Here is a 20,825-nt window from a genome sequence, read left to right as displayed (position 1 = left end):
ATATGTCGAATATAATTTATATAATTATAAATTATTAATTAAAGGTCCAAAGTAGGAGTTGCTGTTATAAAAGGTCCTGCCAATATTCACCAATAAATGTTCTAATTTGATTATCACTTTGAATTGTAATGGACAATACAGACAACTGCATATTTGTTATTACATAACCCCCTCCCTTGGCGGAGGTTATAACATTTTTCTACACCATGAACGCCTTTGCGGTCAGCTGAAAGTGTCTTTTACTTTGAAAAACATACCTAACCGGAAACCGCTTTCTACTTCCGGTCAAAAGCAACATGGCGGATGATGACAGTCGGTATTTTGTCAGAGAGATTGAGACAAGTGACGGCTGTATCCTAAACATAAAACAGTGCTATCTGGGGGACGTCGGTTGTGTAGTTTGGGATGCAGCTATTGTTCTTGCAAAATATTTAGAGACGAAACATTTTCATGATCCGTCGTCAGGAGTGAACGCGTGGGCTGGGAAGAGTGTCCTGGAGTTGGGAGCTGGGACTGGAGTTGTTGGTCTGATGGCAGCCACGATGGGGTGAGATCGCTGCTTAAATAGCGTGTCTTGTTAGGTTTTATATGTTGTTTCAATTTAGCTTTATAAATTTAAATGAACTTCATCACCAACGTGCTTCTTGTAAGCAAATAAATAGTTGTGGTGTTCATAAGCAATAGAATATAACAGAGTTTGCATTGCATGATGCTTAGATGTTTTTTGTTGTTGTTGTTTACTATATCCTATAGAGCCCATGTTACTGTGACGGACCTGGAGGATCTGCAGACACTCTTGAGGCTTAACATTAAAGAAAACCAGATGCATATTCGCAGTGGATCAATAACTGCCAAGGTACTAAAATGGTTTGTACTTATTTCTATTTCACATGTTTCTTGGTTGAATCAAAGTCGTGTGTCCCAGTTGTATTTTTATCACACTGATATAAGTGCTGTCAAATGTGTTTTAAAGGGGTGACGTTTCAGACATGCCCCCTCCACATTATGTTCTTCTGGCAGACTGCATCTATTATGAGGAGGTAATGTAGTAAAGTTGGTTCATTTAAAAAATAAGCCCATTCTTTAGGGTTCCTTTTGACACCTTTCTGTTTCTCACCTCTTTTGACGTAGTCTGTCGGTCCACTTGTGGAGACCTTGAGGTTTATCGCTGGACCGGACACCTGCATCATTTGTTGCTATGAGCAACGTACAGAGGGTGTCAATCCAAAGGTGGAACAGAGATTTTTTAAGGTAAGAACAAAAACCACAGCCTTGGTTGTACATTAATACAAGGAAACAAATGGAAGCAATTGTCATCTTTCCATGCCTTATCTTGTTTTAGTTGCTGCAACAAAACTTCAGCTGTGAGGAAATCCCTTTGGAGAAACAAGATCCTGAATTTAGCAGTCCAGACATCCACATCTTGCACATCAGAAGGAAAAGCTGTGATTAATTGTTAAAATTTGTCAATACCAATGTAAAATGTTCCATATTAACATTGCTTCTTAGTCAGTCTGTACTGGAATGTGTATATTTTTGTATATTTGTTTCTCTACTTTTTTAGAAACATGTTAAAGAAACATTGTTGCGATGTGTGATTGGAGTAAAAAATAAAATTCAACGAACCTGTTATGAAAACTGTTTTTCACCTTTATTTAAGGGAATTCTGTGACACAAGTGTGATTCCACTCATCGCTCTTATTGAACACTAGGGGGCGGTAAGTGGCATATTAGATTTGTCATACATTAAACTTTTTAAATGCATTGCAAGTTATTAATCTCAAATCTCATGTTTTGTTACTGCATTTAAAAAGGTTTAAAAAGAAAATCAGCACTAATTAGCTAAATCCATGTGCTAATAGAGATTGCAGCTAAATGGAAGCCAACGAGGGGCATGCCAGCTCCCCCTGAAAGCATGCCCTCCATGCAAGGGGAATTCCACTCCAAGTCCCAGATTAGCTGGAAGATTACAGCTATTTTTCAAGCATAAACCGTGAAGTATGCCCCCACTCCCGCAGGCATGCACCGGCCTCCAACAGAGCTCAAATAAAAACATTAAGAGCTGCTGGGGTGGGTGTTTTACAGTCAAACAGATTTATTTTGCTGCTATTTATTGACTAGAGTTATTTTTGACAAAATCATTTCAACTCACTTAACCAGACTCCAATCTGAGGGCATAGAAACAGAGATGGGGTGACTCCTCGATCCCTGTTGGTGACCAGGACATGTTCAGAAAATTAAATTAAGCTGCTGGTATTAAATTCATGTCCCCAGAGGAGCAATAGAGTAGATCAGAGGTGAGCATAACTCTCTGCTCAGCCTGAACATACTGAAATCAGGTCTCTCTCTCTCGACTCGCTGTGTTCGCTTCTTGTTAAATGTTAACCAGAAATTAATTTGGAAAATGTCTTTTTTTTTCCTTTTTATTTTTAGGATAGGATAGCGAAATTGGGCCAGTGCTGCATGGGAGTACAGGCAGGATTACTGTAAAAGAGGACAACCCAGACAAGCCAAAGGTGTCTGCACACCCACTGCTGCCACTACTGTGCTTTGTTTTCCCTGTGTAAAATAAGAAGGGGGGATTTCCTAACAGTAGGTGGCGTAATCACCAGGAATATCATTTAACCTGTGTGGAAACCTGAGATAAGAGTCCCAGTGCTGCTGTTTTTTGTGGATTCCAGTAATTATTGAGAGTGGTGTGCAGTCTAACCCCGGGCTAAAGCTCAGAAATTCACAGCGGATCCTTCCCAAAGCAAGAAAACATGAGGCGGGGGGATTGTGTCGGGCCTCCAGACCAGATGGTTGGAGGAGAGTGACTCGGCACAGCCTCCCCGGTGCGCTCCTCTCAGCTGCACCCCAGATAAAGTGACACAGAAGATCCTTTGTGTCGCCATTATCACATCGCCCGGAGCCCAGAGACGCCGTTCCAGAAAGCACGACTCATTTTCTCAAGAATAGACCCAAAACTGGGTTGATTAAAAATAGAAGAAAAAAAGAAGTATGCAAAATAAAACGAGCAGCTCTGAGCTTGGTATAGTGAACTCGGGCACAGAGCTGCACTTTCCACGCCGACAAAGCCAAAAAAAGACTTTAAACGACAGATATTGCTGCTGCAACATGACGACAGAGCAGTTCCACACTGAGGGGTGTGATCAGTGTTTATCCTGTAACACAGGGCAACAAGCCTATTAACACCAACTAACCACACACACACACACACACACACACGAACTATGCGCACTTGCCCTTTTCTGTGCAGCACAATATTGGGATTAAGCAACACCCGCGATTTCAGGCAGTTCAGGCAGCTGAAACTGAGATTACATTTAAACTGTACAGTTTCACCATTGAGGCAGCTGATTTGGTTAAGTGACCGGTGAGGAAATCCCTGAAGCGCTGGTGCATTCGTCATCACCAGGACGTGGGGGTGGGGGGAGGGGTGTGTCTCAACCATGACTGTGAGCGCATGATAGCAAAGATCTGAGATGGGACAGCATCTGTGGCACATGTGATGCTGTGATCCTCTTACAGCTGCAGAAGCTCCGCGGGAGTCCGTCCGGGCCTGTGAGGGCGGCCGGCGCTCTCATGCAACAACACCATGAGGAAGATGAGGAAGCACGTGGATTCTTCTGGAGGCTTTGTGAACGTAAACGTCACCTCCTCCTCCAGAACTTCACAATAAGCTCAGTTTCCTCAGGGATTCATTGCAGGCTTTCGCTTGCAGATATGAAAGGAATGTATCCTGGCCTGAGTCCCAGGGTGCACCTTGGCCTGGATGCCACAGCCCGGCCTACAACCAAATCCATAAAATTTACAAGGAGACTCATTACCCGAGACAGCAGGCTGCACGCAGGACGGGCAGGTGAAAGCAAGCAGCGTTTCGCACGACATTCGAGACCGTTAACCTCAGCAGGAAACCTGAAACAACTTCCTGCTGCTTCCAGATCTGCTCTGAGCTCGGCGTGCGTTCATTATTCAGCAGCTCTGCCGACGGCGCGGCCTCGACCGGACCAGACCTTTCATTACCGGGGCGGCGAACATCAGCTGGTCCATTCTAACAGACGAATAAAAGGCTTAAATAATGCTCTTCGCCCACGTGTGCGAGAACATCTGCGTCCGCACGGATCCCAAAATCCCGCTGTGATTTTTTCCAGTTGGGCGCGGCCGCTTAGCTGCAGGCCCACATTCAGACATTAATGACTGATTCCACAAGCTCGGTGGTTTCACTACCTGAACATACCACGGGTGCCTGGCATCCTGCAGCTGCTGGAGCTCAGAGGAAGTGAGCGAGGACGAGCGAAGAAGGCCAGGCCCGCCCCTGAAAGCCACAAGTGCGGCTGAAAAAGAGTGACGATTCCAGTCAGGTTCTTCAGCGTTTTAAAGCTGCTTCATCTACTAAAAATGTGTAAATGTCCCTTTTCATGCCAGAAGTGTTTACATTTCTTCTTCCAGTGACCTTAAACCCACAGCTGACCTTTCTCCCCAGGAAGGAACTGGAGTCGACAGGAGGGCAGAGGATGAGGTCATAAAACCTCTCCTGCCATCTTTGTCCTCCCCCCGCTGTACCAATAAAGCCGCGACGATCACATGGTTGTAATGAAGTGCCTGAAACTAAAGTGGCCATTATGGCCCAATTAAAGTGCCATCAGCTTCTAATGGTGGCCCAGGATCGGCCCCTCGCTGCTGATTTACCGCCGTGAACGTAAATCACAGCTGCAGGAATCCGGGGGCTGTGAGACACACCCTGCTCAGGATGCGTCTCCCTACCTGTCTCCTGGGAATCTCGTGGTTCTAAAGCAAACATCCTGCAAATACCAAACTTCCCTGCCACACGTAGAGGCAGACGGATCACGAGTCGCTCATTTTTACGTGGATATGCAAAATACTGGCAGAGAGGAGGACCCAAGGTCAGCCATAAGACCGCCGTTACACTCTGCTCTTTAGTGTGGGAGCATTCATTGCTGCTTTAAACAGCCGTTTACGTAACCAAAGCTATGTAAACGCCTTTGTTTCCTGTGACGGCGCCACACGTGGCTGCAAGCTGCTCCAGGCCTGGACAGCCCTTCGTTAATCGACGCTAAACTCAGCAATCATCTGAGGATTTTCTGTACGATTCTCTTGCCCCATCACGCACCGTCCGTGGCCGTCTCATAACAAGCTTCCTTTTTGTTGCTTCTCTTTTTTTTCTTTTTCTAAAGAAACTGGGGAAGCTACAGCCTAATAAAAGCGTGACTCACGACCAACACGCAGCAGTCAAAGAATTCATACTTCAGCAGATCCGTTATGCTACGCTATCATGTGGCTTTGGCATAAAAAAAGAATGAAGATTGCAGCATGTGAACTTCCTGTTTTGTAGGTTTACAGTGTAACGGCGAGCGTGGCGGAGCAGAATCTGCGCAGCGGCATTAAAACCCTGGGGAATTCTAAAACTGCAGACTCTCAAGCATCTTTTCCCACACGCTATTTATAAACCAGCAGAAGAGTTACTCATCTACCTGATGCCGATGGTGGGGAAACAAATGAGACGTAAACGGCTTTAAAATCACTTTTTTAATAAGACATTACAATGACATTGTTCTGTACATGGACCCCCAGTCAAAACAGGAGTAAGAGCTGCACCGTCATCATCATCATCCTCTCCTCACTGGTAAGCAGCTGAAATCCTCTGACTGCGCGACAGATGGACTGATGGAGGGTTACTGTACTCTCGTACTCATGCTACAGATATAGGCTATCATATAATGTCCCCGAACTGAGACTAATCGACGGTCAGATCAGATTCAGAGCGCTAAGAGCTGAAGAACAATTCTGGAACGATCGAGTGCGTGTAACCTGAAAATAATCATCCATTTTTAAAAAGAAAGGTCCCAACAAGCATTTCCAACGTCCCGGAGGCCGACTTGTAGAACGTTCCGAACATTTAATCACCAAGACGTGACACGAGAGGTCAATGAGTAAATTTATACGGCCCACAGAGGGGGATCGGCTGGGGGACAGAACAGATCTGAAGTCAGTTTTTATTCATTTGCAGTCGTGATGAGAGGGGACAATGTCAGTGAGCAATGGTGCGTTTTCAGTCAAGATCACCGATGAGAAATACTTCGCAGCACAGCGCTGCGTTGGCCCGGACGCCAAAGTCCTTCGGGTGGGCTACATGAACGTGAGATCTCACCACAGAAGAAGAAAAACAAGAACCTTTCGAACAACCTGTGTCCCAACAGGGGTGAACAGTTGGGCTTCCTTTGGAGAACAGAACAGGCAGAGCTCATGATCTCAGTGGCTTTAACATTACAACCAACCAATTCCTCCTTCACCAAGCCTCCAAAACCATGGCCTGCAAGGGAACAAGCTCATCTCAAGCCAGCAAAACAGAGTAGAAGATAAATTAGTCAAGGGGAAAACATATGCAAAAATAAATGGGGGGTAATCAACTTCCTCTGGATCATACTCATTTTGAGAGGTTATTTGTTACTAGCAATGTTGTTATGGAATCGGCCTAAAACAGTCTGCGCTTGATCATTAAGATTTGTAGTTTGAGGTCAACCATGTCAGGCCCTCGTACAGTCCGTCGCCTGAAGTCGCACAGGAGGGCTGAACATACCAATTTCTATCTCTGATCCGGGTCAGGCCGAGCTTCTCCTGGATTTCGTGTGGCTTCATGGCGTCCGGGAGGTCTTGCTTGTTGGCGAATATCAAGATGATGGCATCCCTCATCTCCCGGTCGCTGATGATGCGGTGAAGCTCCTGCCTGGCCTCGTCGATGCGATCCCTGTCCGCGCAATCCACCACGAAGATCAGCCCCTGGGTGCCCGTGTAGTAGTGTCGCCACAGAGGACGGATCTTGTCCTGGCCCCCGACATCCCAGACGTTGAACTTGACGTTTTTGTAGGTGACGGTCTCCACGTTGAAGCCGACCGTGGGGATCGTGGTGACAGATTGTCCGAGTTTGAGTTTGTAAAGGATCGTTGTCTTTCCGGCAGCGTCGAGTCCGAGCATTAATATTCTCATCTCCTTGTTGCCAAAGATTTTTGAGAGCATTTTCCCCATTTTGAACTCTTGTGCATAAATACTGTTCCAAAAAGAAATAACACTAGTAGGGCTCTGATGAATACTTAGGCTGAATATGGCTCCACTTTATGGGCTAACTTGCACAAACATGCTTTAGGGTGGGGTAAAAGGTCAAAACTTCACACTCATGTTAAGAGTGAAGTACAGGACTTGGGGACTTTTCACCACAGTGCTCTCGTTTGGGGAAATGTTGCATTTAAATGCGGAGTATGACAATGTTGGCAGGCCGTGAACACATCATGGCAGGGTTAACAAGCTGGCAGCAGCTGCTGCTGCAACACGCTCATAATGCTGCTCACAACCGTAAATCACGATAAACGGCGTGACTAACGCGGCCACTTGGGAGGGAAAAATTAACTGAGCACACACGCAAAAGACCTGTGAAAAAGCCACGGCACTTGTGAATTTCTGGGGGATTTGTGTCTGGCCGTCCTCTTCATCGGGTGCGCCCTTGTTCGTTTAACGGGGGGAAAATCCGGTACGATTTAGGCCGGGTTAACTTCACCGTAGTAGCGAGGACGTGTTCGAAAAGACAATCCTTTGGGTCTTGGGGGGTAATTTTTTTTTATCCACACAGGCACCTCCACACCGCGTCTCACCTACAAAGAAATTTGAGAGGACGGTCAAATAAGCCAAATTAGCCGCCGCTGGTGGCTGCTAGCGACAGCTAGCGAGCTAACGTCAGCTAGCGTCAAGTCTAGCAGGCTGGTCTGAGGCTAAACATAGTTAGCGGCTGCAAACTACTCATCTGCCTGAAAAAAACACACGCGACTCCGAGGAAAGACCTTCCCCGATGGTGATTTCAATTGAAATGAAAGATATTTACCCCGTATCTCCCCCTCCTGCCGGCGAAATCCACCCAGTCGCTCCTCTTTCTCTGTGAAGTCGGGCTGGTCGCAGCGCTGCTACACCGGAAAGGTGTGGAGCTGCATTAACCGCCACTTCCTCCCGTCGGCTTCATTCACAGGCTGCCGCCGTGCTGCGTTCACGGTCTGAGGCTGCTATGAGTCACAGCGCAACAATGAAACCCTCGCAATCAAACCCAAATAACAACGGAACGTTCGACCCTCTTTTTTTTGGTCCCCGTCCTTTTACTCTAACGCTGGGTTGAAAGTCTTCCCCAAGCGGCTTTGATTAAAGTTTTTAAATAAGCTCATTAAAAGTCAAACCGATATAAAAGGACGTCGTTTTAAACAGGTCAGCGGCGCCACTGCGCCATCGTGTGGTGGCGATTAAAACAACAGTTAAAACCCATGCGTTATTGTGGCATGAAGTGGATAACTATAATAAAGGGACCGTGTACGCACAACCTCAGAGACGGTTCTAGCTCTACTTTTATTCCGAGCACGCTTTCAGAGAGGGCCGCCAAGGTCATGCTGCAGACTTTACTTGTTGTATTGCGACAACGCACGGAAAAAGAATTCCACTGGGAGCACGACGCAAAAGCAATAAAACATTGTGGCACTAGTGCAAAGATAATTTGCAGTGGCGGGTTTGCTGTTTATTTGCAATATCTACACATGGAAAATCCACTGAAATCTCAACCTGCTGTTGTGCGCCTGATATACTTCCACCATTGCAGGGGAGTTTCCCTTATTAATCCACCATTATCCTGCTGTGTCCTCAGTGTCAGCTGCTCACTCTCTGTTTAGATCTAGATGGAGATTCACATGCTGTTGTAGAATTTTATTGTATTAAAATGACATATCTAAAAGACTCTGATCATAACTTTCTGAGTGTGGTAAGATGTGATTTAAGTAAACCAAGAATTACTGAATGAAAGACAATGTCGTGCTACAGATATTATCTCAACATTTATCGATACTGACGCGTGTAAATGTGCATCATATTTCCAGCCAGTTGTATCATGTGTTGTGTTGCTGCCGGCCAGACCACGTTGGGCCACGCCCACATCCGTTACGTCACCCCGATTAACTCTCAAGGACAACATTGGAGCAACTCTCGTGTTAACACCGTGGGTCACGCCCGTTTACTGACGATATCCACGATGCCGTGGCTCTTCTGACCATCGCCTGAAGACCGCTCTGAACCCTCGCATCAGCTGAGCGCAGCAGCGCCGGTGTTGTCATCACCGGAGTCATCATGGCGGACTACAACCTCTCGTCCCTGGGGCGAGCTCTGTCGCAGCCCCAGCTCAATCTGAGTCTGGATAGCGCGCCAGAGGTCCCCGCTCCCCGCGGTGCCCTGACGCACCCGTCCCGCAGGAGAAAGTTGTCCAGCTGTAACTCGCTGGAGTCCCTGGAGCAGCTGACCTCGCCAACCACCTCAGAGGCTCACGTCCTGGTCATCAACACCGGGGGGACCATCGGCATGACGCTCCACGATAACGGTACCTGAACGTCTCATTAAGCTGTCTTCCGTGAGCGTCGCGCGGACAGTCCGCTGCCTCCACGTGGGTATTGGCACGCGCTTCGTTATGTTGGCGCGAGACGTACGTAATAGCAAACACGCGCTCGCGAAAAAATACACGCGGGGAAAATCTGATCTGAAGGGTGAAGATGATGATGTAATTAGTTACACCAGGAGAGACTTTAAATTAATTTAAAGATTTAAAAATTAGAAATTTAAAGATATAGCTAGAAAAAATAAAGTATTTCTTGAATTAATATTACATTAATATTACGTATGAGGGCTATGCTAACCCCTCCAACTGTTAATGGGCGACTGCAAGCGAAATAAAACGCCTTAATTTGCCCCTCCCCCATTATAAACCATCTTTAAAACGTGTTTATTACGCCAGTTACTTATATAGCTGATGACATTTCGAAAAATATGCATCAGTGACAACTTTAAGAAAGTAACCTTTTTACCAATTTAATATTTAGCAGGTTATTTTGCACAACAGAAGGGAAAAGTTGAAGGGAAAAGCAGGGAAACATTGACAGGCATTTGAGGCGGAACACTTTGTTTGCAGACTCTCTTGTTTATTTAGCTACATTTTCTATAGCTGCCAGACATCCTGTTTGGAAAATAATGTTTGACATCACAACTTCTTTCAATGAATAACCAAATGCTGATATGGGATGTTGCGCAACCTCTACAAATTATTGTCAGGGAAAAATAACATTCAAAAGTCAGACTCGGGTGCAAACATCTCCACCCATCAGTCAATGTTTGACATCCCGTGTTAAAATATTGTCTTATTTATTTAATTCTGTTTAATTATCTCATGATGAGTCCCAGAACCTTTTTCCTCATCCATCTGCAGCATGCTGAGTTTAGTGGGGAGCAATGAGTAATCAAATTTCAGTGGCAATGCAGTTCTCCTTCCACTGGGGTTCAGTCTCAGACTGGAGAGAGATGAGCGGGATCCCCGTCACCATCTGAATTATTCAGTGAGCAGTGAAACAGAATAACAGCCGCCTTTCATCACCTCTGTTCTTTCCACAGTGCTCGCCCCAAAACCCAACGCTTTCGTGCAAAGTCTGCGCAAGTTGCCTATAATCCACGACGAGTTGTATGCCCAGCAGACCTGTCTGTATGACTATTACGGATCTGAGAACACGCTTGTCCTTCCGTAAGTTTACTCAGAAACCCAGTTCCCTTATATTCTTAACATTCAAACCCTGTGATGCTTTTTAGAATGTTTCACTTCTATGTAATGTGGAAGTGTCCTCATGTTGACATTAGTGATGCAACAGGCACCTTTAACTGTAATATTAATTCCTAGAAATACTTGTTTCTCGAGCTATATCATTTTGACACTGTAGATAACTTTGGTCTCCAAACATGTCTCTCTTCTCCACCAAATGTCCCACTGACAGTCATTTATGCTTATCATTTTACCAGGAAGCCAACGCCCCATCCTGACCAGCTACAACAGGGGTGCTGTAGCACTGGTAGCTTGTTGTGTGTGTGTGTGCAGTGAGCTTCTGAGCGCGTTCACGATTTCCGCAGAGTCATTGTTTAACAGGAAATGCCTGTTGATGTGCCAGGAGAAAAGACGGGAATGAGATGAGGGGCAGCGCTCGTTCTCGCCGAGTGTGTCTACTGCTTTCACTAACCACGAAACTGTACGAGAGCATGAGAGCCACAGACCAGCTGAGATCACCTAATTGGTTATCTCTATTCTGCTTTTAATTGCACGTTTGATCCGTATCGGGTGGTACGTGCGCATATGCCTGGCCTCCCAGCGGGTCAGCAGCCCCTGCGCTCCCTTATTTGTCAGGGTACCTCAACCCAAAACACGCCCAACTCCCGATTTCCCATACCCGCCATCATACTGATCGGAACGGTGAAGGTCGACTGAGCAGCAGGATGAGATGGGATGTATGGTGCAGAAATCCATGCAGATGGTGGAAGACTGTTGGGTAAATTTGGTGATGTGTATTGAAGATAAGGTTTGTTTATCCCTCCGCAACCTCAGCACATACGTGAAAGGCTGTCAGCTAGTTAACTGTGTGGTTATTTACCATGCATTTTGCCTAAAGTTCTTGTCTTTATGGTGTGTGCTTATAAGGAGTTTTTTTTAAGGCATGTCACCTGAGGTGGGACGCTATTAGGTCAGGATCTATATGCAGCCTATGGTAAAGGATGGAACAGGTTTATTGATTTATTGAGATGCTTTATTCATGTGATGTTGAGCGGCAGCTCCCCAAGGCTTTCTGCACCCAGCCTCTGACCCTGCTCTGTTGCTTCAGCCCCCATCTAATATGCAGACCCACACTTACAGACTCGTTATTTTTAGGAGGGCCGTATATTAATGAGCTGCATAGCTGCATTGTTGGCTAAACTGCGAGATAGATGAAAATTGGTAATTATAAGACTGTATTGGAGCCCTGCTTGAGAGGGGGGAGGTTGGTGCTTGTGCCCCCCGCTGCTCCCTTCAGCTCCGATCTCCGCGTTACAATGCTGCCCTGTGGTGGGGGGTGTCCTGCTGGTGAGTCTAAGAGGGAGATTAAAAAGATCAAAAGTGTGCCCACAGCCATTCAACCAGTCCACACAGCTTAGTGTGGAGTTTCACAGGTGGGGCCCACAGCTGAAACCCCCCCTCACGCTGGCATAAATATGCATGTCTGCGATGCTGGTCTTCAGAATGAAAAACAAACACTGGCTTTGGCTGTAACCCCCCCCCCCCCCCCCCCCAATGACTGAAGCGACCCATGTTCTGCAGCACGGTTTGTGTTCAAGCAAGAAGCAGGGCTGCATGACATGGTACATATGCCCCCCCCGACTCCATTCTGTAGGCAGCCAGCTGCTGACATTTGTCTTTAGCCCAGCTAAATAAAGCCAGTCAGCTTGGCTTTTATCGCCCCTGATCTTTGACTGGTCTTTGACTCGTCTTTCAAATTAAACCAGTCTTATTCCAAATGATAGTGAATTAACCGTGCGTGTGTGTGTGTTTGTGTGTGTGTGTGTGCTTACTAAAACTGAAGCCAAGTTTGGCCATATGTCACAGCTAGTTCCTCTATAAAAGAGTAGCAACTCATATGTTAATGTTTGTTTCCTCCAGGATGAATAAAGACAACAAGAGGATCATCTACAGCGTGATGGAGTACAGTCCTCTGCTGGACTCCTCTAACATGACCACGGACGACTGGGGTCGAATCGGAAAGGACATCGAGGTGCTGCGGCATTGAGATTGCTGTTTGACGTTAGATGGTTCCATTTGTTAGCGAACACAGCGTGTCCTTCCAGAGCTGAGCCTCGTCCTGCTCCTCTGTGTCTGCAGAAAAACTACCAGAACTTTGACGGCTTCGTGATCCTCCACGGTACCGATACTATGGCCTACACAGCCTCCGCCCTGTCCTTCATGTGCGAACACTTGGGTAAACCCATCATCCTGACCGGCTCCCAGGTGAGGGCGGCGGGCACAAAAAGACATCTGCATCCCTCCTTTAATATAGAGGTCATATAAGAAGCGTGTTTGTCTTTAGGTGCCCATCTATGAGATGAGAAATGACGGCAGAGACAACCTGCTGGGGGCTTTGCTGATCGCGGGCCAGTTTGTCATTCCTGAGGTGAGGTGATGGACAATAGCAAAAGGCACGTCCCACATACACATTCAGTCGGATGTGTGTAATAATGTGGGGTTTTGTAATAATTAATGGTAGCTGAACACTTGAAAAGGTGCTGTGTACAGTCGACTGATCTCTCTGCATCAATGGATTCTCCAGACGGGGAAAAAACCAAAACGTGTTTCCAGGGGCAGAATTTATGTAATGGGATCATGTTTCCCGTGTGAGTGTTAAATAAATGTCATGTTTTTGCCTGTTTTAATGACACGTCTGTCTCTCTGCTCAGGTGTGCCTTTATTTCCACAACAAACTCTACAGAGGAAATCGCGTGACCAAGGTGGATACCGGGAGTTTCAACGCTTTCTCCTCTCCCAACCTGGCTCCTCTGGCCAACGCTGAAGTAGATATTACGAGTAAGCAGCCAAAGTCAGGGAAAACTTCGAGTTTCGTGACTCCAGAGCTTTTCAAAATCGGTTTTCTCCGTGTTGCCTTCAGTCAACTGGGATACAGTGTGGAGGGCCAACACCACAGCCAAGTTTCAAGTTTCCACGGAGCTGAACAGGAACGTGGGTCTGCTCAGGCTGTTTCCTGGGATCACCACCGCCACCGTAAGGACCTCAGCTAATGAGCCATATGAGACTGTCCATATGTTGTCCCCGGTCATTGGTGGGACGTGTGACACAGCTGGGAGACGTGACCAGCGGGCCTACACACTTCTACTCAAATCAATAAATCATGCAGCTAATAAGAAATCCATCAGTTTGCTGCAAATTTTGTATTAAACGCTAATCAAATCATGTTCTAAAAAGTTACTGTAATTTAAAATGTAACCATAATTTAATTACGCCATCAAGGCTCAGCCAAGAGAAAAATGAGAAGCGTTATGGGCTGTGACCGGTCGCTCGGAGGAGAGGGGGTGGTGGCATAGATGCTGCATGGCTGGAGGGTGCCACGACGCTGACTTTATAGCCTCAATCTGCTCCTGCTGCCCAGCACCACCATAGACCCCTTTTATGAGGCCCTGCGCTGACCGGGGGCCAGGCCGGAGCGCGCCCGCCACCCCTGCTGCACTCACGCCTAGTTGGCCGGCAACCATCAGCAGCTCTGACAAAACACGCTGACCTTTATTTGCCCCCCCCTTCGGGCAGTTTAATGGAACCCGTCCCCAGTTGCCCTCAGTGATTTTGTGTTCATTAATAAGCGTAGCACGCTTGTCCTCCTCCTCACCTTTACGGTCGTCTGAGTCTTTTACATGAAACGATAAAGTGCAGTTGGATGTTCCTTGTGTGCATGTTTGACATCCAGGTGAGGGCTTTCCTGCAGCCACCCATGCAGGGAGTGGTGTTGGAGACCTACGGCAGTGGAAATGCTCCCGATAACCGCCGTGACCTGTTAGAAGAGCTGAAGAAGGCCACCGACGCCGGGGTCATCATCATCAACTGCACGCAGTGTCTGAGGGGAACTGTGTCCACGTCATATGCAACCGGCAAGGTGAGTCAGGTATTACCACCGTTGTGATGAAGATGATGGTCACTGCCTGTGTTTCTGCCTCCTCGCAGGTGCTGATGGATGCTGGGTTGATAGCCGGCGGGGACATGACCCCAGAGGCGGCGCTGTCGAAGCTGTCCTACGTACTGGCCAAGAAGGAGCTCAGTTTAGACACAAAGAAAAAGGTTTGCTCTGAATCCCTGTGTCCCGTTCATGTGCGTGCGAGCGCCTCCCACCGGTAATCTGGTTTCCTTGTGTGCAGCTGATGGCTCAGAACCTCCGCGGTGAGGTGAGTTTGGACTTTGCGGGCACCAAACTGTGCCTGAGCGACAGCCGGTTCATCCAGGTCATCGCTAAATCTCTGAGCATCAGCTGCAAAGAGGTGGGCGAGATGATATCTTTTAAACCCCTGGATTGCATCTAGATGTTCCATCTCTAAACATTTGGTCATGTCCACAGGAGTTAGCAGCCATTCGCGATGCTCTGACACCCCCGCTGGCCTGTGCTGCTGCGAAGATCGGAGACATAGAGGCCTTAGAAGCCCTAAAAGAAATGGTAAATCCCCCTATCATTACATCATTAAACATCTCAGTCTCAGGTTTCTGAGTGCAGAGCCTCTTTCTCCCCCTTGTGGCCACTTATGTAATAACGCAAACGTCATCCGCCACCATCAGCTGACTCTGTCATCTAATCCCAGAGCACCATCTTTAAAATAGCTTCACATAAATAAGTAGGGAGGAACAAAAGCGACAGAGATGGAGACGTCAGCTGGGGCTGTCTTTGTCCCAAAATGTCTCGAAATGCCAAAAGCAGAAGCCTAGAAAAGTAAGCTAGAATCTGTATAACTGAAAGTTAAAATTGAGTTATTTATTGTACTGTTAGTTTTTCTTTGATCTCTTCTTTGCCTGATCAGGCTGAATGCTCAGCCAGCGGATGAATTCCTGCTGCAGAGACCAGGGTGTAATCAGTCATGGCGGAATCGTTCTGACTGTTTTGAACGATTCCATTAAATTTCTTTGCGGTATTAAAGTGCATTCCAGGTTACTCCTGTGAGGTTTGTCTCTGTCTCCACATGCTTCCTAATAGCCTTCTTGTTTGTCGTTAAAAGAAAATAGTCCCTTTTTGATGTATGTGTGTGTTTAATGGTGGGCCCAAGCATTGAAGTAACTCTACAAACATACTTTAAGATAATTCTGAAGGATTTTGATGTGCTGGAACTGCACACGTGAGTGGAAGAGTCACACTGGAACATGTTTTCTGTTCTGTTCTGTTCTGTTTTGTTCTGTTCGATCGCACCAGCCGTCTGTGGCCAAATGTCAGAGCAGAGTTCGCCCCGGCTTATCTGGGGTCACGTTTATCTGACTACTAGACGGACCTCACGCTGCTGTTCGGTCCAAACATTTTTCAGGGTCGCTCTTTGTGAGGGAGAGGTAACAAAAAGGTAAAAACAAACAGGCAGACTCTTATCAAAGCATCAGGCTGGACTGGAAAGGCAGGACTAGCGCCAGCGAGGTAATCACGCGTACATCTTTGTTTCAGGCTTCACAGCTCCGATTTTTTTGTCCGTATCTCTTCACTGTTAAGCTTCCTACGTATCATCTTTATGTCTTAATTGTTTCACTTTTTTTAGACACTTGTGGCAAACCACCACTTTCCATGGTATTAAGAGTAACCGTAGCTTTTAAAGATAATGTAGATAAAGTGATACTTTCAGGCCTTAGCAAGTCAGGTTCCACAAAAGCTTTGACCTCTGTTTGTTAAAGCCAAAACCAGATTTTAACATCACAGATAAGTAGAGGGGTATTTAAAAGCCTGTACTTTTGTCGCCAAATCAAAACCAGCCACATATGTGGCCATTAACACACACCTGAAGGAGATTTTTAGGATTTTTATCAGTTTCTCCACTCGAACCACAACATAAAAGTCTAGAAACAAACTAGACCTGTAAAAATCCTCATTTGCTTTGATCTTTCTTTACGTTTCTTCAGACAAATAAACATCAGGGCCTCTTGATTTGGTTACAGGGCAGTAACTTGTGTCTGGAAGACTACGATGGCCGCACACCCCTGCATGTTGCTGCCTGTGAGGGCCACCTGAACGCAGTCAACTACCTTCTGAGTCACGGTGCCACTGTCTATGCTAAAGATCGCTATGGTGACACGCCTCTGTGCAACGCTGTTCACTACAGGTAAACTAGGGACTTGTTTTCTCTGTCAAGTACTGAAATACTGTTGATGGGGGTCACTAATACAATATTTGACTCCCATGTTTGACAACTATAAAAGGCTAAAGGTGGTATGATAGTTTGGTCGGTGTGTATTTTTACCCAGTGTGAGTTCTTTTTCCCCATCCTTTGCTGATGTTGGTCTTTTGGGGACTAGCAACATTTAATGTTTCAGTTTAATAAAGAGCCTTGGGGTGAACGGGTGCATGTAGTATGTGCTGAAGCGGTGCCAAAAGCCTGTTGTCCTATTCAACGGTTGGCATTGCAAGTGTTGACTTGTTTCTCTTTTGAAAGTGGGAGAGGGATGCACAGGCAAGCGACGCACCCTGTCACACACCCCGTCCGCCTCTCCTGAACACGTTTCAGGAAATTTTAGTGAGTTATCAGAGGCGGCATTGCTAAAAGAAAAAAAACCTGGACCCAACTTGAAAGTGGATACAGCTAATCACCTAGCAAGCCTTAGCGCAATGCCCTTACAGGGAGTGTTGCGGTGCGATGACAATGAAGGGTTAAGCAACAAATATGAGGAGTGTCTTCTGAACCAGCCTGTCCAACCTGGGCCCAGTTTCACTGATGAGAGATACTGGCTTTTTTTAATCACTTTACAGGAAGTCTTTTTTTAAGACTTTATTCAGTGTCGGCGTCTAAATTCCTCCGCGCAGAACTTTGTCAAATAAATCACGACTCTTCTTTTCTTAGTGATTCTGAACAACTTTAGGCTTTTTATTCTCATTAAGGGTTATTTTCTCTGCTGTTTGCTTTGCTGTGGGCGGCATAGTGCGGGGGACAAAGACAAGTTCTCACATGATGCCGACAAAGTTTGGAATCAGTGACAGAAACTTGACTGATGTCATCTCCAGAACAGGATGTTAGCCGGGTGTCCCTGGCGCATTATAAATGTGTGTGTTTGTGTATAACTGATGCAGGCACAGGGACATCGTGCAGCTGCTGAGAAGAACCGGAGCCCACTTCTCACGAGACAGGTTGGAAGAACTTGGAACAGAATTGTGCAGGTGAGGCGACGCCAAACACACGCTCCTCGATTTCCGGGCGGCGTAGCCAGCCTGCATAGCCGACCCAGGTTCAACCAGTTGTCCCACTGTTACACAAACAGAAGGAATGCCCCCTGGCAGCATTTCTTCCTGTTCTGCGCATCTTTTCTGACTGCAGGTGTTGGACAGTCTGGCTGGTATTTATCTATAGAAGACAACTGTCCTTTATCACAGATAAAACTGCGTTGATGTACAATAGTTTGACCTGAGCAGTAACAAACACTGTCCTTAAGTCATGGAAACGGCTGTGATTGATTGACGATCTTGTTCCGGCCCAGTTTTCCCATAACTCAAGAAGACATCATCATTCCCCCACTAACGTTTAATCTTCCGTTGTCTCTGTAATATCTGTCCCAACCTGCATCAGCCTCGCAGCCAGCGGCGACCTGGAGGGCCTGGAGATCTGGAGCCTCGCGGGAGCAGATCTGACGAAGCCAGGCTACGACGGGCAGACGCCAATCCAAGTGGTGGGTATCGGGGCGCGTTCCCGATCCCTTCGGTAACACCTACAGGCCGATTTGTTGAGTTCCCTTCTGTGTTGCCTCGCAGGCGCAGGCCGTTGGAAAACCCGAGGTGGTGGATCTGCTGGTCCAGCTCCTGAGCAACAAATCCAAGGTAGCCTGGTTTTTAAACAGACAATTCTCAGATGCTGAACGACTTAATTGCGGCTAATTGCTGTACAATTCTGTCTGGACTACTGCCTCTCAATTGCATGCTTGTCTTGTTTAATTTCAGACAGTAGTTGGTGGATATTATGAGTGTGATGAATATGATGATGATGGGGATGAGGTAAATAAGATGCAGCACGTGTGGATCAGTTTTTGCAACATTTGTGACATCCTCGTTGCCACACCAGCTTCGGCACCTGTAAGGGGATGTCGGTATCTGTGCGTTCGCTACCTGTGTGCATTCATGTGCCTGTCTGTGCATCTGTCCCGTCTTTGAGAAGAACCACACGCGTGCACAGTGGCCACGTCATTCATGTCGTACTTGAAGTACGAAGTAAATTGATTTAATTACAGAAAATGACTGTAATTAAATATGCTTGCATGTTCTGAGTTCCACTAAATGATCCATTTGCCTCCCCGTTTTAACTTCAAGTGTAAGGATGTTTCAGTTGTGTTATCTTCCAAGCACACGTTCAACAGTCGGTCGTTCATTTGACATCAGTTTTTGATGTTCAGATCTAAAAACAATGATCCTCCATGATCCTTTACACTGCAAGTTAGACCTGTCCGGTTCTGATAGAATCTGCTCGCTCCCTGCCCACAAATGCCTGTCAGTGCTGAACCTGCGCAGCCTGTTTCCCACTTGGCTGCCCTTTGTGTGTGTGCGTGTGTGTGTGTGTGTGTGTGTGTGTGTGTGCTGAAACATGTCAAGCGCTCCACGTTAATCTCGTTTCTCTTTGTCCATGTGGCAGAGCGGCGGTGGAATGGAGTTCACCGTCACTAAGAATGGCCTGTGACCCGACGCTGGGCCGAGCCGACCGGACGGCGCCTCCATTTTGGGTGGTCACTACCTCACAAACAGCCCTCCACACCCCCCTCCTGTTGAACCAGTCGCCCCAATACTTTGATTTTTGTGTGTAATAGCTCCAACTATTAAAGCCCCCCCCCCCCCCGCCAGACACGTATCAAAACTGAGATAGACGTGTGATTGTGTACATACAGATTGTAGTGTATGTATTGTTTACTCAAGGGATTGTGGGTAAAGTTGTTGTAAGAATACTAACGTAAATCCTTCAGCCCCTCCTGAGAATAGTTTGATATTTCAGTCTTTTTTAAATGTAAAAGTTACAAAACTGTAACCACATGTCCATTATACGTATATTTTAGGCTAAGTTTACATGTTTTATGCCGGTTTTCATGTGTTGCTGCGATATTTGCTCAACATTACCTCCACTCGGGTCCCTGCAGCAGAGGGTTTCATTTCCGCCTGAACAAATAAGAGAAGCTCCAACCACCCAGACTCCTCCAGCCTGTTTTTTCATCGTCAAGCTTGAAGGGTCGCATATCTCACCTCTGAGATGCAAAGAGCTCTGAGCTACGGTTTCTGTGTATACTCGAAATCACCCTGACTCTTGTCAACAGGGTTGTTGTTGTTGTTGTTGTTACTGCTATTTAAATGATATTTACGCTCTAATAAATAGATTTTTGATGCTGCTCCCTGGAAAGGGTCTGTACTCGGCGGTACATAATAAATCTACTCTGGCCTCACACTGCTGTCTCCTCTCAATGCTCCTCAAATTCACATCGAACCTGCTTGTGCCACATTCCAGAGCTGCATCCGACCTCATTTATGTGAATTAACAGGCTGAAGACATGGTCACAGCTCATTTCACTAAATAGGTGCAGCTCTCTAAAGAGCCGTGCTGCAGAAAGCCCCAAACGATCACCTCAGGAGCTCCGCTACCACTGGGTCTGTTCAGCCTTACTGCTCTTCAGAGATGAATCTAGAACAAAGGAAAAGGATCGTGATATCAAAATCAAATGTACCTGTGGCTGGTATTTCCTATCTTTTCGGGAGTGTGGCGGTGCCACCGTGTGTCTTGCTGGAACCCAGCTCGTCCGGTTAGACCAGCATGAGCCTCATTCCACCCTGAATGAGAGGCTTGTTTCAGCCTAGCCCCAGAAAACCTGTATATAAAGAGCTTCAGACGTTAAAGCGAGGCATTCTTGGCAGAGAGGACACCAGAGAAGCACAGAGCTCCAGGTAAGCGCTCCTGACCGGGCCACTTGATGGAATGACGCGTTTGCTGACGTCTGATGAATTCTAACTTTTCTCTCTCTCTCTCACCAGCCGGATTCAACAAAGTAAAGGCCAGACTCTCCGACGGGAAGAGTGTGGTCTCTCTGATTAAGTGGTTCTCAACAGTTCAACAGTTCTATGAGAAAATTGTGAAATGTTTAGGACCACTTGACCAGTCAGACAAATGCTGTCGACCTGTCAACGGACGGACAATCGGATGATTTTTACTTTTTTTTTTTTTTACGGCAGATCCTTCCAGAACAAATG

General features: G+C 46.6%; 3 protein-coding genes across 7 annotated transcripts; 2 read left to right on the top strand and 1 right to left on the bottom strand.

Annotated features, from left to right (window-relative positions):
* The first annotated feature begins 126 nt into the window (after positions 1-126).
* vcpkmt (valosin containing protein lysine (K) methyltransferase) lies at positions 127-1,638 on the top strand. Its single transcript, XM_057059483.1, has 5 exons — positions 127-547; positions 754-867; positions 974-1,040; positions 1,132-1,251; positions 1,343-1,638. The coding sequence occupies exons 1-5, from the start codon at positions 297-299 to the stop codon at positions 1,451-1,453; spliced, it is 663 nt and encodes a 220-aa protein (XP_056915463.1). The 5' UTR covers positions 127-296; the 3' UTR covers positions 1,454-1,638.
* A 3,894-nt stretch (positions 1,639-5,532) lies between these two features.
* arf6b (ADP-ribosylation factor 6b) lies at positions 5,533-8,429 on the bottom strand. The gene is made up of 2 exons (XM_057059484.1): positions 7,895-8,429; positions 5,533-7,667 (listed from the first exon to the last, which is right to left on the bottom strand). Exon 2 carries the CDS (start codon positions 7,045-7,047, stop codon positions 6,520-6,522), a length of 528 nt encoding a protein of 175 aa, XP_056915464.1. The 5' UTR covers positions 7,048-7,667; positions 7,895-8,429; the 3' UTR covers positions 5,533-6,519.
* A 600-nt stretch (positions 8,430-9,029) lies between these two features.
* Positions 9,030-20,028, top strand: aspg (asparaginase homolog (S. cerevisiae)). Of its 5 annotated transcripts, XM_057059476.1 has the most exons (18): positions 9,032-9,418; positions 10,480-10,606; positions 10,879-10,914; positions 12,542-12,653; positions 12,761-12,886; positions 12,966-13,049; positions 13,333-13,459; positions 13,542-13,654; positions 14,352-14,537; positions 14,606-14,719; positions 14,797-14,916; positions 14,994-15,089; positions 16,559-16,722; positions 17,685-17,771; positions 18,178-18,277; positions 18,360-18,425; positions 18,546-18,599; positions 19,231-20,028. In XM_057059476.1, the coding sequence occupies exons 1-18, from the start codon at positions 9,172-9,174 to the stop codon at positions 19,273-19,275; spliced, it is 2,004 nt and encodes a 667-aa protein (XP_056915456.1). In that variant the 5' UTR covers positions 9,032-9,171; the 3' UTR covers positions 19,276-20,028. The 5 variants fall into 5 exon arrangements, with proteins under 5 accessions (XP_056915453.1, XP_056915454.1, XP_056915456.1 ...); XM_057059473.1 differs by lacking the exon at positions 19,231-20,028 and having other exon boundaries at positions 9,030-9,418; positions 18,546-19,164; XM_057059477.1 differs by lacking the exon at positions 18,546-18,599 and having other exon boundaries at positions 9,033-9,418.
* The last annotated feature ends 797 nt before the right edge of the window (positions 20,029-20,825 follow it).

The sequence above is a fragment of the Takifugu flavidus genome, chromosome 16, assembly GCF_003711565.1.
Source record: "Takifugu flavidus isolate HTHZ2018 chromosome 16, ASM371156v2, whole genome shotgun sequence".
NCBI lineage: Eukaryota > Metazoa > Chordata > Actinopteri > Tetraodontiformes > Tetraodontidae > Takifugu > Takifugu flavidus.
This window is presented reverse-complemented; position numbering and strand designations above follow the sequence as displayed.